The 16,942-nt window shown below is 45.0% G+C and overlaps 1 protein-coding gene across 2 annotated transcripts in view; it reads left to right on the forward strand.

Annotated features, from left to right (window-relative positions):
* The window catches only part of TMEM184A (transmembrane protein 184A), a 37,937-nt gene that overhangs the window by 8,803 nt on the left and 12,192 nt on the right, over nt 1-16,942 (forward strand). Inside the window, exons 2-4 of one of the 2 annotated variants that reach the window (XM_081889273.1) lie at nt 5,806-6,027; nt 13,443-13,685; nt 16,121-16,286. In XM_081889273.1, coding sequence (XP_081745399.1) covers nt 13,443-13,685; nt 16,121-16,286 — 409 coding nt within the window. In that variant the 5' untranslated portion in view covers nt 5,806-6,027. Of the gene's footprint in view, nt 1-5,747; nt 6,028-13,442; nt 13,686-16,120; nt 16,287-16,942 lie in introns of those variants that run through there. The other variant, XM_081889274.1, reaches the window with a different exon arrangement.

Genomic DNA, 16,942 nt, shown 5'->3' on the forward strand with positions numbered 1-16,942 from the left:
ACTGGGGGCGGCCGCCGAGACCACATAACACCGGTCTTGAAAGACCTACATTGACTCCCAGTACGTTTCCGAGCACAATTCAAAGTGTTGGTGTTGACCTTTAAAGCCCTAAACGGCCTCGGTCCAGTATACCTGAAGGAGCGTCTCCACCCCCATCGTTCTGCCCAGACGCTGAGGTCCAGCGCTGAGGGCCTTCTGGCGGTTCCCTCATTGCGAGAAGCAAAGCTACAGGGAACCAGGCAGAGGGCCTTCTCGGTAGTGGCACCCGCCCTGTGAAATGCCCTCCCATCAGATGTCAAAGCGATAAACAACTACCTGACATTCAGAAGACATCTTAAGGCAGCCCTGTTCAGGGAAGTTTTTAATGTGTGACATTTTAGTGTATTTTTGGTCTCTGTGGAAGATGCCCGGAGTGGCTGGGGAAACCAGCCAGATGGGCGAGGCACAAATAATAAATTTATTATTATTATTATTCAGGACAGATAAAAGAAAGGACTTTTTCACACAGGGCCTTGTTAAACTGTGGAACTCAACTTGTGCAGGAGACAGCTGCAGCTGCCAACCTAGATGGTTTAAAAAATTAGTAGGAGATGGAGATCAATGGCTGCTAGTCACAAGGCTATGTTATATATATCCACTGCAGTCTTGGGCCTGTTTACTCTGAAGTAAGCCCCATTGTGTTCAGTGGGTGCCTACTCCTAGGAAAGTGTGCCAAGGAATCACGCCCAAGGCTTCCCATCCACCTTCTTGGCATGTTTCTGAGCATTTGTTACTTCGCCTCAGCCGAGAAATTTTGTGTTTCAGCTTCAGGGACTGTGATGGTACATATTTATACCATCACAGGTCAGCGTGTTCCCAAAAGATTGCTCTTGTTGATGTTCTGAAACCTGATGCGAGATGTTGCAAAATGTAAGTCTCGAGATGAAATGTGCTCGATAAAGGACATCTGGCTCACAGCTCCTCTTCCAGGCTAGTTTTGGCCTCTGCAAATGTTAGGAGGATGTGGCAGTCCAGTCCGAGATTCCTTGCAATTGAGCCTTCGGCTTCATTAAAAACTTGAGCAGAACCTCAGCAGCAAAGGACTTGCGAATGTCGCTGATCAAATGCTTCGAGGGCTGGATCTGAATGATCTGAATGAGATCTCAGTGGTAGAGAACAGGGTGGATAAAAACCAATGATTTAAATAATAATAATAATAATTGGATTTTTAAATTTAAATCCGATTTTTTAAAATTTAAATCCGATTTTAAAAATAAAATGCTTTGGGAGGAAAAATCTTTCTAAAGATAGTTTTCTATTTAAATTACATTATAGTCCAAAGGCTATTCATCAGGAAATAAGGATTTGTCTTAAGTTTTCATGTGTGCTAAAACTCAGTCTCAGTTAAAAAAAAAAGTTTAACCACATCAGTTAAACATGGATACATATGATATAATGTTATTGCTTTAGTTAAATAAATTGTTTAAATTGTTATTAAGGAAATGACTGTTTTCCCCCTTCCAATAAAGTACAGCAGAAAAGTTGTCCTAATATAAACAGTTAACTTATTAAACCTCACCATAATCCCACAATTATCTGTCTATGTATTTCTAAAAGTAAAACCAAATCGGTAATTTTTGGTATAACTGTAAAAACTACTCTGAAAATTTATTATTCCAAAAAGGAAACCTTCATCTGATTGTCAATATTAAGATTATACCACCAAGAATGAGTCTTTCTGTTAAAAAAATGATTTAAATCAAGTCTTACTGACTAGTGATTTAAATCAATTTGATTTAAATCAAATCCACCTTGGTAGAGAATCTGTCTTGCACACAGAAGGACTCCAGCTCAGTCCAGGTAGGACTGGGAGAGACAGACCTGAAACCTTTCAGAGCTGCTGCCAGTTGGTGTAGACCAGGTGTGTCCAACTCCCTAGAGCAGGGGTCGGCATGGTTTACCTCACCTGGGCCGGTTCACTCCCATGGAGATCGCTCCATGGGCCGGATCGCATCTGCGCAGACGCGATTTCCAGTGCCACGGAAGCGAGTCCCCGCTCTGCGCTGCGCCAGTTTAATGCAGCGCGCGGGCACTCACCGAGCCGGCAGCTCGGTTTGGGGGCAGCTTGTGGGCCATTTAAACAACCCCTGTGGGCTGCTTGTGGCCCATGGGCCACAGGTTGCCGAACCCTGCCCTAGAGACTGTCAGGAGCTCGTCTTACACTCAAGTAGGACCCTGGCAGAAACACATGCCTGACTGGCATGTTCTCTCCCTCCTGATCGATCGTTCGGGAGCTTCAAAAGCTTTCTTCTACCTGAACACCACAGCGACCGATGCCAACAGACATTGGCACACTTAGGGATCCGCAGATTGTTTGCAGTTTGTGTAACAGACCTCAGCAACTCAGCATTTTGGCTAATCTACTTTATTTACATATAAACACACACGGAGCACTGCAACATGGCTCCCTCTCTCCCTAGCATCAGACAGCAAAGAGGAAAAGAACAAAGGACAATAGTCCCACTTCACAGAACACAGTCACACAAACATCCTGTCTCCGTCACTTCCCACTCCGTGGAGTCAAATATATACCGTTATGTGAAAGACAACAATCCCATGACTGCAATCACGGAGCAGGAATATTAACAGAGACTACTCCCAGAAAAAAATTGTTGAGCTATTATTGGGGGGGGGGCAAAGCTGATGAGCTTTTTGGGGAGGGGAGGTCAGCATGGTTGAGCTTTTTAGGGAAACACCGGCTAACACCGCTAAAAAAAAAAAGAGCAGGCAAATAGAAAGCGCACACAGCGATTGCAGCTAAACACGGACAAAACGAGGGGGGGGAGAGACCTCTTCCAGCTGGCGACCGTAAGGGACCCAGCAGTCATAAAGCAGCACACCATCGACCGCAGTTAACAGTGGACATCAGGGGACTGACCTGTCGATCTCAATCAACTGGTTGGACATCCCTGGTTGTAGACCATGGGTAGGCAAACGAAGGCCCGGAGGCCGGATGTGGCCCAATCGCCTTCTAAATCCGGCCCGCAGACGGTCCGGGAATCAGCGTGTTTTTACATGAGTAGAATGTGTGCTTTTATTTAAAATGCATCTCCGGGTTATTTGTGGGGCATAGGAATTCGTTCATTTCCTCCCCCAAAAATATACCTAGTCTGGCCCCCCACAAGGTCTGAGGGACAGTGGACTAGCCCCCCTGCTGAAAAAGTTTGCTGGCCTCTGGTGTAGACGATACTGAGCTGGATGGACAAATGGTCTGGCAGCTTCCTGTGTGTTCCTCGGTTGCATGGATGCAGTGGAAAGACCATGCAATTCCAGTGTCTCTGGGTTGCAGTTCAGACTGGTGGAGAACAGGATCAGCAGAAGGCATTTTTCCTCTTCCGGAGAACTGGTCTAACCAGCATCCCATATTGACACCAAGCAGGCTCCTTCACCGTCCTCTTTTCAGCGCCTGCTAAAAACATTTCTGTTTCGACCAGCCTACCCAGATGTTTAGAAAGCTGGTGCAAGTTTTTTAATCTCTCTTTAGTCTATTGCTATTCTAACTTTTGCGGAAGTCTTACATGGTTGTTAACTTTCCTCGTTGAAAATTTTGTCTCATCTTTTTTTGTAAACCGCTGAGGTTTTTTTGACAACCAAGCAGTGTATAAATCTTACGACGTAAAGGTATTCCTGCTGTTCCTACAATCCAGCCTCCTAAATAGATTTTGGACCACAACTCCCATCTTCCCATGACCATTTTTAATGCTGGCAGGGGCTGATGGGAGTTGAGTCCAAAACTTCCAGAAGGGCACCACACTGCATTCCCAGTTAGATAGATGATGAATAGAGCTCTGTCTGTTATATGGTAATGCAGATTGCTGCTGTTATGTACTGAAGTTCTCCCTCTGGGCCAGCAGGGGGTTACTGTAGATAGTTATGCAAATGAAGGATCGAAAGTGACGTTCAGTGATTGGATAGTTTGTATGCAAATGAAGGATCGAAAGTGACGTTCAGTGATTGGATAGTTTTAGAAAGTTGCTACAGTTACGATGTTCTGGATCTCTATATAAGCAGGCTGACTGAGCTCTTCAGTTCAGTTCTATTCTGGCCTCTGAATAAACAAGAGCTGTTTGAAGAATCGCTGTGTTGTCTGATATGTTCGCCCACAACTTAACAGCTGCTCCTATTATATGGGCGCAGAATGTATTTCTCACTGGGAGTACTAGCAAATAGTGTGCATTGAATCGGTACTGCAGCTTTTTAATTGCTAGACTCTAAATGGGAACTACACCAATCTTCAGATCGCTCAGTCAAGATTCAGTGGGCTTACCTGTTATGGACTGATTGGAGGCAGAGAAATGGTGGGAGGAACCAGCTAGGGAACCCCCAAGATAAGGTGGCTAATAATAATAATAATAATAATAATAATAATAATAATAATAATTTATTACTTATACCCCATTCATCTGGCCGGGCCTCCCCAGCCACTCTGGGCTGCTCCCAACAGAATATTAAAACACGATAAAACATCAGACATTTCGGTATTTATCACCCCTGTTATACAAAAGTCTCCAAATGGGTCCGGACTTCAATGTCTAAAGCTCCTGGTAGAGGACAAGGACCCAGAGATCACGCTAAGGGTGGTCAAATTCTGTGCGACTGCTATAAAACTTAGGGAACAAGCTGTATTACCAGAATGATTAAGGTTTTAAATGACAATTTTAGGTTATATTTTAGTGATTAAGAATTAACAAACATATTTTTAACTGCTGCTACATCTGTATTGTCCCTGTTATACCCAGTTTCAATTCAATGTATCCTGGTCGTGTTTTATGATATTCCTGATATTGTAAGTGAGCCAGAACTGGTCTGTGACCATGATAATAAATTCATTCATCAAACATTAAAAACTTCTCTAAACAGGGCTGCCTTCAGATGTCTTCTAAAAGTCAGATACAGTGGTACCTCGGGTTACATACGCTTCAGGTTACATACGCTTCAGGTTACAGACTCTGCTAACCTAGAAATAGTACCTCGGGTTAAGAACTTTGCTTCAGGATGAGAACAGAAATCGTGCTCCGGCGGCGCAGCAGCAGGAGGAGGAGGCCCCATTAGCTAAAGTGGTGCTTCAGGTTAAGAATAGTTTCAGGTTAAGAACAGACCTCTGGAACGAGTTTATTTCCTTGACATCTGATGGGAGGGCGTTCCAAAGGGTGGGTGCCACCACCGAGAAGGCCATCTGCCTGGTTCCCTGTAACTTCGCTTCTTGCAGGGAGGCAACCGCCAGAAGGCCCTCAGCGCTGGACCTCAGAGTCCGGGCTGAACAATGGGGGTGGAGACACTCCTTCAGTACTGCCTGCTCTGACTGGCAGTGACTCTCAAGGGTTCCAGGGAGGAACTCCTCCCAGCCATGTCTGAAGATGCCCAGGGTGGAAACCTGGTGCCCCTGGCACGCAAGCCGACTTTTAGAAGACATCTGAAGGCAGCCCTGTTTAGGGAAGCTTTTAATGTTTAATAGACTATTGTATTTTAATATCTGTTGAAAGCAGCCCAGAGTGGCTGGGTATAAATAAAAAATTATTATTATTATTATTATTATTTGAAACAAAGCAGGTGGGCGCTGTGCCCCTTGCTGCTTCCTTTCCCATGACATCAGCCTAGTGACTTATCTTTGCATCCCAGTTAATGTTTACTTGCTGGACTGTGCCCGGCGGTACCTGCTTGGCCCCAGGAGCCGTTTTCTCTGCCAGCTAGGATTCCCAGGGGGGGAACTGGTGGCTATCTGATCCTTTGCTCACGCCTGCCTCTTCTGCCTCTCTCCTCCTTTAGATGCAGGTGTCCCTCGTGCTGAGCTCTGAGCCGCTGCTCTGTGGGACCACCCAGCCCCCCGGCAGTTGGAGCTGCCCGTCTGCATCCCAAATTCCTCTGCCCAACGTTCCCCCCGCCTCCCCGTTCTTCGGAGAGCACGAAGAGGAGTATTTTTAGACGCTGGTGTGTTCCTCGGCTGAAGATAACTGAAGCTCTTCTCCTGCAAGGGCGTAAAACTGTGGGGTGAGTTGCATGTGTGTTGCAGGGGGGAGAAGGAGGGAGGCTCACCTGAGAAGGTAGCCAAAGCGTGTTTCTGATGGGGGTGGAAGAGGTTGCTGGAAATACCAGGACGATTTTTTTTCTATTGCTCAACGGTGTGCTTAGGTGGGACCAGGGAAATATTAAGGCATGCTGCTGATCTCCAGAGGAGCTTGAATGGGAGTTTTACCTTGTTATGGGTGCAAGGTTCGATAAGTTTAATTGGTGAATTAATGACTGAAAGCTCATCTTGATTGGTGTGGGCAGCGTTTAATGGATGAAGTGGGAAGCTTAGGGCATGATTGTTCCCAGAGTGTGTTAACTGTGTTACTTACATGTGTGTATGTGAGAGAGAGAGAGAGAAAGAGGGAGGGGGAAGAAAGAAAATAAGTGGTTTATGAAGTTTGAGCTTCTTTCTGAATCTAAGAAGCACCCGTTTTGAGTGGTCGGTGTTTGTTTATTTCATAAAATTTATATACCGCTTGGTTGCAATAAAACCTGACCTAAGCGGTTTACAGAAAGAACGAAACAATAGAATTTTGATAAAAACAGATAAGAACAACTATTTAGAAAAAATAATTAGAATCACCGATAAACCCAAAACGGATTAAAACACACATCAATTTTCCATGTACAGTGGTATCTCTGGTTGCGAAAGGGATCCGTTCCGGAGGCCTGTTCAAAACATGAAAAGAGCGCAACCCGCAGCAGCGCGTCTGCACAAGCGTGGGTTGCGATTCACTGCTTCTGCGCATGCGCGTGACGTCATTTTGCGCTTCTGTGCATGCGCGAGTGGTGAAATCCGGAAGTAACCCTTTCCGGTACATCTGGGTCTCCGCAGGACGTAACCTGAAAGAACGTAACATGAAGCGGACGTAACATGAGGTATGACTGTATCTGGTTTTAGCAGGCATTGAAATGGCGTCTGGCTGATGTCAATAGGCTGGGATTCCCAAAGTGTGGGTGCTGCCACGCTAAAAGATCAATTTCTTCCAGTAACAGAGCAAATTTTGCTTTAAAAGCAGCCTTAACTCAGGGTGCTCCCGGGCCACTGCAGTTTTCATGTGGGTATCAATCACATACCAGGAAATTCATTTTGGGCAACAAAAGTTGATTTGGAGCTCTTGTACAGCAATCCTGCTCCTTGATTGCAATAAGGAAAGCGATGGAAAACGCACTGGGATACCATTTGTTCCATGCAGTTTCATCTGACCTCCCCCAGAATTAAATCACAACAAACACTCAGGAAAGAGCTGGCATTGTCTGATCTTGCAAAACCATAGGGGTGAATCCTCAATGATCAGGTCATCTGGGAGGGATTGAATGGTTACAGGCCCACCTACAATCTATGAATGAATTGGGTGGGCTCTTTAAATGATTGGCTGTCCAAATTGTTATTGGTCCTGCAGACTTGAATGGATCAGTTCGATTTATTTATTTTTTAATCAGCTTATCTGATTATCCCTCCAAACTCCCGCTCGTGGTTAATTACCTTTATATAAGAGTCACAGAGGTGACGGACATCTGGCACCATCTTAAGAAGTGTGGATGAAGGAGGACTTCTAGGAGTTTCTTGTGTGTAACAACAAAGCTGAGATAGCTCCGTTGGTAGAGCATGAGACTCTTAATCTCAAGGGTCATGGGTTCGAGTCTCCACCTTGGTCAAAAGATTTGTGCATTGCAGGGGTTAGACTAGAGGAGATTCATGGTCCTTTCCAACTCTACAGTTCTATGGGGGGAAACCTATTGGGGAAAGGGACTTTTCCACCCCAACCTCCAGACCTTTCCATCTTTTGGGAAGACTCCTTTAAGCAGCTTGCCACGTTCTTGCTTCTCACAAGGAGGCAGAACCAAGAGGCATAAATAGAGAGCAGGACCAGAAAAGAGGCGCCACTCCTGATAAGCAGGAACAGTTGGAGCATCTGAGAATGTCCACACCCTGCCCTGTTTCCATGCTGCTAAACAGGCTTCTGTGCCAGCCCAATGTTCTCGCACACATTTTGCGAGATAATAATAATAATAATAATAATAATAATAATAATAATAATAATAATAATAAAAAATAATCAGATTTTTTTTAAATCAGATTTTTAAAATTTAAATCTGATTTTTTAAAATTTAAATGGATTTTTTATTTATTTAAATTGGATTTGTAAAAGAAAATGCTTTTGAAGGAAAAAATCTTTCTAAAGATCATTTTCTACTTAAGTTACATTATAGTCCATAGGCTATTCACCAATTATACCAGCAGGAATGCCTTTCTGTTAAAAAAAAATATGATTTACGGTAAATCAAGTCTTACTGACTAGTGATTTAAATTGTGATTTAAATCAATTTCATTTAAATCAAACCCACCCTGCTCTCCAGCACGTGCAGAAACTGCCTTCCTGACCGTTAGATTCACTACTGGGAGCAAAGCAGCAATGAAATTGCATTGGGAGTGCGGAACTCCAAATCTCAACAGTTCCTTTCAGCCTGGCCCAGGTTGGGGTGATGGAGAGATTTGGTCCAACAACATCTGGACGGCCACAGGTTCCCCATCCCATAGTTATTTGAAAACTGCTTTGTGGTTGATTTGCTTCTTATTCTTCAGAAGTAAATACATGAGCTTTATTGTGGCTTGAATATACGTTTACTGGAGGCTGGATCTGGCCTGCAGGTTGCCCTCTATTGCTTTGGGATAGTCTTCTCTGAACCTGGAGCCTTCCAGGTGTTTTGGACTACAATTCCCATCAGCCCTAGCCAGGGGGACTCTTGGACACTTGTTGCGGTTATTGGAAACGTTGGTGTGTTTCTTCTTTAAAGGAGGAGTCCCAGAATAGCAGCCTTGATAAATGTAAGGAATGACATCTAAAGATGGAACCGTGTCGTCCACCACCTAAAAATACACATGTATTATTAGTTTGATGCTGGGAATGAGACACCCTGAGAAATCCTGGCTCTGTTGCTTCTGCTGGCAAAAAAAAAAAAAAAAAATCATTGTCTTTTGGGCTTAGCAAACTATAACAGGAAGACCACCAAGAACGGGGAAAGGTGCAAAGCATTAATATAATAACAGTATCTTAAAAAGCAGAGACATCACCTTACCAGCAAAGGTCCGTATAGTTAAAGCTATGGTTTTCCCAGTAGTGATGTATGGAAGTGAGAGCTGGACCATAAAGAAGGCTGATTGCCGAAGAATGGATGCTTTTGAATTATGGTGCTGGAGGAGACCCTTGAGAGTCCCATGGATTGCAAGAAGATCAAACCTCTCCATTCTGAAGGAAATCAGCCCTGAGTGCTCACTGGAAGGACAGATCCTGAAGCTGAAGCTCCAATACTTTGGCCACCTCATGAAAAGAGAAGACTCCCTGGAAAAAACCCTGATGTTGGGAAAGATGGAGGGCACAAGGAGAAGGGGACGACAGAGGACGAGATGGTGGGACAGTGTTCTCGAAGCTACCAGCATGAGTCTGGCCAAACTGCGGGAGGCAGCGGAAGACAGAAGTGCCTGGCGTGCTCTGGTCCAGGGGGTCACAAAGAGGCGGACACGACTAAACGACTAAACAACAACAACCACCCTACCCACCTGGCTGGGTTTGCCCAGCCACTCTGGTCAAATTCCAGCTGAATATTAAAAACAATACAGCATCAGACATTAAAAACTTCCCTAAACAGGGCTGCCATCAGCCAAGAAAGCCCTGCTTTTAAAAGAATTCTGCAACAGATTTTGGTTGTCGCCCTCAGGAGAATTTCTGCAATCCAGGGGGTTAGTGAAGAAAGCGAAGCGAGAGAAACAAGAGTTGAAAATCTTGCTTTATCTAAAACCAAAGAAGCGAGAGTCACTTCAAGCGGTGGTTAGAAGGAGATGCAATCATGCCTGCCGAACTGCTGAATAACTGAGTTTCCTGTTTAGAAATAGAGGGTTTGGGAATATATGGTGTTGTAATTTGCTGAGTCAGACCCAATGGTCCATCTATTTGTTTATTTTATTAATTAAATTTGTATACCGCCCTTCACCCACAGATCTCGGGTCAGTTCACAATATCACACATACAATATAAAAAGACAAAGATTGCAATACTGTTAAATCTGTGGCAGCTCTTGAATAGCTTCTGTTGTACACCAGATAGGTTTAGGAAGACATAACATCTTGGTTAAGTAATTATCTCAAACAGAGACAAATAGTGCGCTACATAAATATACATTTAAAATTAGAGGGAATTGGCAGGAAGTCAATGGAACTAAGAAGAAGACTGTAATAAAGTGTAACAGATATTGACAATTATTGATGTTTATTTGTTATGGGTGGTTTTGATTTTGTGTTACAGTTTTTTTTCAAAAAGTTCAATAAAGCAATTTAAAAACAGAAACAATATCAAAAGACAAAGTACAAAATAAAAACAATAACAAGAACACACACAAGCCAATTGTTGTTGTTGTTTAGTCATTTAGTCGTGCCCGACTCTTCGTGACCCCATGGACCAAAGCACGCCAGGCCCTCCTGTCTTCCACTGCCTCCCGCAGTTTGCTCAAACTCATGCTGGTAGCTTCGAGAACAATGTCCAACCATCTCATCCTCTGTCGTCCCCTTCTCCTTGTGAATTTTTATTCTCCAAGTGTGGTACAGGAAAAAAGAGAAGCACTGCCTGAAGGGCTGGACATTTGTGTATTAAACCAAATTGGGGGTGGAAAACCTTTGGAAGTCCTTGTTTATGTTTATGGAGGACAGGTTCCCTCAGCCCTGACCTTTGGCCCTGCTGGCTGGGGCTGGTGGCAGCTAAGCATCCAGCAACATCTGGGGAGACCCAGGTTCCTCATTTCTGATTGCATATTTGTGTTCTTAAACAAGCAAGCTGTGACTTCTAGGAAAATGACTTCTCCATGTGGAATTGCAAAATAGAATCTGTGTGGTTTAGTGGTGCAGAGTGTTGGGCAGAGACCGCGAAGAAGCAGGTTCTAATCTCTGCTCAACGGGTAACCTTTGTCTAATCTCTCTCTCTCTCTCTCTCTCTCTCTCTGTGTGTGTGTGTGTGTGTGTGTGTGTGTGTGTGAGAGAGAGAGAGAGAGAGAGAGAGAGAGAGAGAGAGAGAGCGCTTAGCTACTTTGCAAGGTTGTTGCTGGAAGTTTGGGTGCAACTCAGCTTGCTGAAAGGGGTTTGCATGACCGGACACTGAGGTCCAGTTCCGAGGGCCTTCTGGCGGATCCCTCACTGCGAGACGTGAAGCTACAAGGAACCAGGCACAGGGCCTTCTCGGTTGTGGCGCCTGCCCTGTGGAACACCCTCCCACCAGATGTCAAGGAGATAAAACAACTATCTGACTTTTAGAAGACATCTGAAGGCAGCCCTGTTTAGGGAAGCTTTTAATGTTTGATGTTTTATTGTGCTTTTAATATTCTGTTGGGAGCTGCCCAGAGTGGCTGGGGAAACCCAGCCAGATGGGCGGCATATAAATTATTATTATTATTATTATTATTATTATTATTATTATTATTATTGAAACCTTCAGCTTCCCAGGCCATCCCAGTAAATCTATGCTGACTTCTCTTTGTCTTTTTGATGTTTAGTGTGATAAATCTTAGGCTGCATTCATCTTTACAACTTCTTCTGCTCATCACTTACTTCAGCCTTTCTCAACCTGAGGGTCCCCAGATGTTGTTGAACTACAACTCCCATCACCCCTAGTGAGCAAGGCCAGAGCTCAGGGATGATGGGAGTTGTAGTCCAACAACATCTGGGGACCCTCAGGTTGAGAACCACTGACTTACTTTCTCTGGACCTTGAGGCAAGAGGTCATATTGGAACTATCTTCTGAGAACAAAAGAGCAAGCATGACGTCTTTGTTTCTCCAACTAGATGGTTAGCTAACATTTCAGACCCCAGCGAAAGTATTGTGTCCATTTCTGGGCACCACAGTTTGAGGATATTGATGAGCTGGAAGGAGGGCAACCAGGATGATAAAGGGTCTGGAAACCCAGGCCTTATGCGGAACAATTGAGGGAGCTGGGTATGTTTAGCCTGGAGAAGAAAAGAGAGGTGTCATGATAGACACCTTCAAATATCTAAAGGGCTTCCACATGGAAGATGGAGCAAGCTGCTTCTCTGCTGCTCCAGAAGATAGGACCCAAACCAATGGATTCAAATTAGAAGAAAGGAGATTCCAACTAAACAACAGGAAAAATGTTCTGAGGTTAAGAACAGTTTGACAGTGGAATGGACTCCTCAGAAGGCGATGGACTCTCCTTCCTTGGAGGTTTTAAGCAGAGGTCTGATGGCCACCTGTCATGGATGCATTTGTTGAGATTCCTGCATTGCAGGGGGTTGGAATAGATGACCCTCATGGTCCCTTCTGATGCTACGATTCTCTGATTCCAATCAAGAATGTAAAGGTAAAGGTACCCTTGACCGTTAGGTCCTGTTGCTAACGATTCTGGGGTTGCATCACTCATCTAGCCGTATAGGCTGAGGGAGCCGGCTTTTGTCCACAGACAGTTTTTCCGGGTCATATGGCCAGCATGACTAAGCCGCTTCTGGCGAACCAGAGCAGCGCATGGAAATGCCGTTTACCTTCCCGCCAGAGCGGTACCTGTTTATCTACTTGCACTCTGATGTGCTTTCGAACTGCTGGGTTGGCAGGAGCAGGGACTGAACAACAGGAGCTCACCCCATCGCGGGGATTCAAACTGCTGACCTTCTGATCGACAAGCCTTAGGCTCTGTGGTTTAGTCAGGGAAAGCTGCGCTGGCAAATAGACAGTTGAAAAAATATATATATACACAAATAAAGCTGTATTCGACGGACAGAAGGATATATGACTTCTGACATGACTGAGAATTGTAGTGCCACGGACAGAGAACTTTAAAGCGTTAAGATCAGAAGGCAGAAAATATGAAAACAATGAGAAGAGGCAAGAACGAAGATTTGGAGGTCCAGACTATGGGGAGCCCGGAAAAATTAATAATTACACTTTGGACTATAATTGGTCTTTTTTGTTTTAGTTTATTATTTTTAATTGGATTATGATTCGGATATGTTGATTGGTTGTTTTTATTGGAAAATCAATAAAAATGATATTTTCTTTAAAAAGACCATAGCGCCACCTGCATCCCTATTAAGAATGTACTTCCTGTAATAAATGCAAGCTTTCTTATTTTGTACCAAGTCTCAGTCTGAATACCTTTCAACTAAATGTGTACTCCAGGCAAGGATCCATTTATCAAAGCTGCGTCTAAACTCTGCCGTGTCTGCCATTCTGACCTTGGACAATAAAAGGGTGCAATAAAAGTTGTCATTGCGAAGAGCTGAGAGCAAACACAAAGCCCTCTGTTCACTGATTCTCCCCCGTGCCTCCTGCAGAGGTGTCATAGGTTACCTTCTTATCTCCCCATAGCTCACCTTTGCTCTCTCTCGTCTCTGCTAGATGAACAACGCAACGCTTGCCAACGCGTCTTCTCCCCCCGGCAGCATGTCTCCTGCCACGCTGCGCTTGGATTTCCTCCCGTCGGCGGTGGGCTCCGGCCCCCTGGTCGTAGGCGATGGCTCCCAGCTGAGGGCCGACCAGAACCACTCCCAAGACAGCCAGCATCTCTTCCTGACCACTTCGGCGGCCAAGGTGATCTCTGGCCTCTTTGTGTGGGCCGCCCTCGTCATCACTTGCCACCAGGTAAGTTGGGAGAAGCTGGAGGCCCCAGGCTCTCAGAAAGACCGTATCCTGCCATAGGGACATGCCTCAGGCTCCGAGATCTTTAGGGGATGCCCTTTTCTCAGTCCTGCCACCCAGAAGGGCAGGCTTGGTGGAGATATGGGAGAAGACCTTCTCAGTGGCTGCTCCCAAACCACTTTGGAACTCCTTCCCAAATAAGCTGGGCTAGCTCACTCCTAGTTGTCCTTCTGCTGGCAGGTGAAGACCATTTTATTCCTTTGGGAACGGACTGTTTTTTAAAGAACGGGCTTTTAAATAGTGCTCTGTTGTTATTGAAATACTGGTAATAAAAACATTTCATTACCTTTTAACTATTGTCTTGTATGCATACCCCTAAACATTTTGTGAATCTTTCTACTTTTGTCCCATTTACTGTACTTGTTTCCCCCGATTTGAACTATAAAATGGTGGTTTTATTGAGTCAAAACGAGAGTACAGTACCCTTAAACAATTTTTTAGAAAAGTATGTATTTTTAAAAAAACAACTTTCTGTATTTTATCTGTGTTGTTTATATTTGTGTAAGCTGCTTTGAGTCCCAGTCTGGGGAAAAGGCATAATAATAATAATAATAATAATAATAATAATAATAATAATAATAATAAATTTATATAATAATTATATAATAATAGGGCTTTTTACAGATGTTCACCTTCCCCAAGTTCATGCCCTCCAGATGATGTTGGACTACAACTCCCAGCATGCCGAGGGAAGACACAAGTCTAAAATAATAAATTTTATTTATACCCCGCCCTTCGCGGCCAGAGCCGGGCTCAGGGCGGCTAACACCAGTAAAATTACAGTAAAAACATAGTAGGGGGGAGGGGACCAATTTAAAATACAGGTTAAAATGCAATTTAAAATGCAGCCTCATTTTAAAAGTAGCCCATAGATCAAGACCATAAGGGGAGGGAAACATAAGGGTCAGACTGAGTCCCAACCAAAGGCCAGACGGAATAGCTCTGTCTTGCAGCCCTGCAGAAAGATGTCAAGTCCCGCAGGGCCCTAGTCTCTTGGGACAGAGCATTCCACCAAGTCGGGGCCAGTACTGAAAAGGCACTGGCCCTAGTTGAGACCAATCTAACCACCTTGCGACTTGGGACCTCCAAAATGGTGTCATAATAAACACCACTTAACAGCGACACATCTTTGTGTTAGGTTTTTTGGAACGTGCCGCAACAATTAAAATGGGCTCCTCCTTACGAAGCATGATTCCTAGAAACCAAGGAAGCTGTCTTACACTGAGTCAGGCCCCTGGTCCATGGAGCTCAATATCGCTTACACTGACTGGCAGCAGCTTTCCGGGGTTATGGACAAGGTTCTCTCCCAGCTCTGCTCGGAGATGCCAGAGACTGAACCTTGGACGTTCTCCATGCACCACAAGTGCATTGCATGCTTTGCATTCCAATGAGCTGTAGGCTTGCGCTTAGAACAAGATTCTAGTCCTCATGTTCTAAAGACGAGGCTGATTAACAAGAGAACATTGGAAATGGCCTTTTGCCAAATTGGATGATAGGTGTGTCTAGCTTGGTGTTGTCCACACCAGGGATGTCTCTGGAGGTTGCAGACTCCCAACTCCCATCGGTCTCAGACGGTGTGGCTGATGGCTGAGGATAATAATAATAATAATAATAATAATAATAATAATAATAATAATATTTTTTATTTATACCCCGCCCTTCCCGATTCAAAAACCAGGCTCAGGGTGGCTAACAACAAATTTAAAATACTTTAAAACACTTAATTATAAAACCAGCATAAAATACAGTATAAAAACATGAATAACAATAACATTCAAAAATCAATGAGTTAATCCCCAGGGCTAGCTGCCTGAATTGGTCCTACTTGGGCCAGCGAGGAGGCCAGCGGAGAATTAGCTGTGGGGTCTCAGAGCGGGTGATCTTCATAAAAGGGGAGGGGGAGGGAAGAGAAGGGAAATAAAAGATCAGGCTGAATTCAAATTAAAGGCCAGGCGGAATAGCTCTGTCTTACAGTCCCAGCGGAAGGAGGTTAAATCCTGAAGGGCCCTAGTCTCATGGGACAGAGCATTCCACCAGGTCGGAGCCATCACTGAGAAGGTCCTGGCCCTGGTGGAGGATAGTCTGACTTCCTTAGGGCCCGGGACCTCTAAACTATGGTTATTCATGGACCTTAAGGTCCTCTGCGGGGCAGACCAGGATGGGAGAAGCTTGCTCTCTTGCAGACATGGGCAAAGTTGGCCCTCCAGATGTTTTGGGACTACAACTCCCATGATCCCTAGCTAACAGGACCAGTGGTCAGGGATGATGGGAATTGTAGTTCCAAAACATCTGGAGGGCCGACTTTGCCTATGCCTGCTTGTGTTTCTCTGGAGTAGATGCCCTGCTTCCCACAGCCTTGCCCGTTTCTTTTCTTCCAGATCTTCTTGCACCTGAAGAGCTACACCATCCCCAACGAGCAGCGCTACATCATCCGTATCCTATTCATCGTGCCCATCTACGCCTTCGACTCGTGGCTCAGCCTTTTGCTGATCGGCAGCCACCAATACTACGTTTATTTCGACTCGGTGCGCGACTGCTACGAAGGTGAGCCGGGTTTGGCGGTTCGGCCTAGGAACCTGGGCGCCTTGTTCTGCGGCGGCGGGCTGATTTTGCACCGCTGCCCGCCGCATACGGCAAAAAATGTGCGCCCAGGGCTGTTTGATCCCGAGCAGCCTGCACATGTTGAAACAACTGGGTTTCTTTTGCAATAAAGTTCAGGAGCAAGGGGTTCATTTCTCTTCCGAGAACCCTTCTGTGGTGAATTGCACAAGACGTTCTGCGTGTGGCTCAGAAACACTGTGGCTGAGGACAGGCGCATCTTAGAGCATTGGCAGCATCCTTATCTTCTTCGGCGCAAAGCACACCACTTCCTCTCCAGGGCTGAGCTCTGCAAATCCTCCTGTCTCTCAACATAAATTTACTTTTCCGCAAGCATCCAGCAAAAGTCAACTGTGGACGGCATCAATTGGCTAGTACCAGTGTCGTCGCCAAGATATGTTTCTGCTTTTTGATGCAACAACTAAGGAAGCCTTTCTTTTTGAGGAGCAAGAAATGGGGTGGGAACATTGCACGTTTTGGCAGAGTCAAAACCTCTTTTTTGGTGTGTGGGGGGAAACAGGGAAAGGGAGAAATTCCAAAAGCAGTCCAATGAGGACTGGGTTTGCTTGGTAATGCAGATGGACAGTGGCGAGGCTCTGAGA

Source organism: Podarcis melisellensis (assembly GCF_964234715.1).
Source record: "Podarcis melisellensis genome assembly, chromosome: 14".
NCBI lineage: Eukaryota > Metazoa > Chordata > Lepidosauria > Squamata > Lacertidae > Podarcis > Podarcis melisellensis.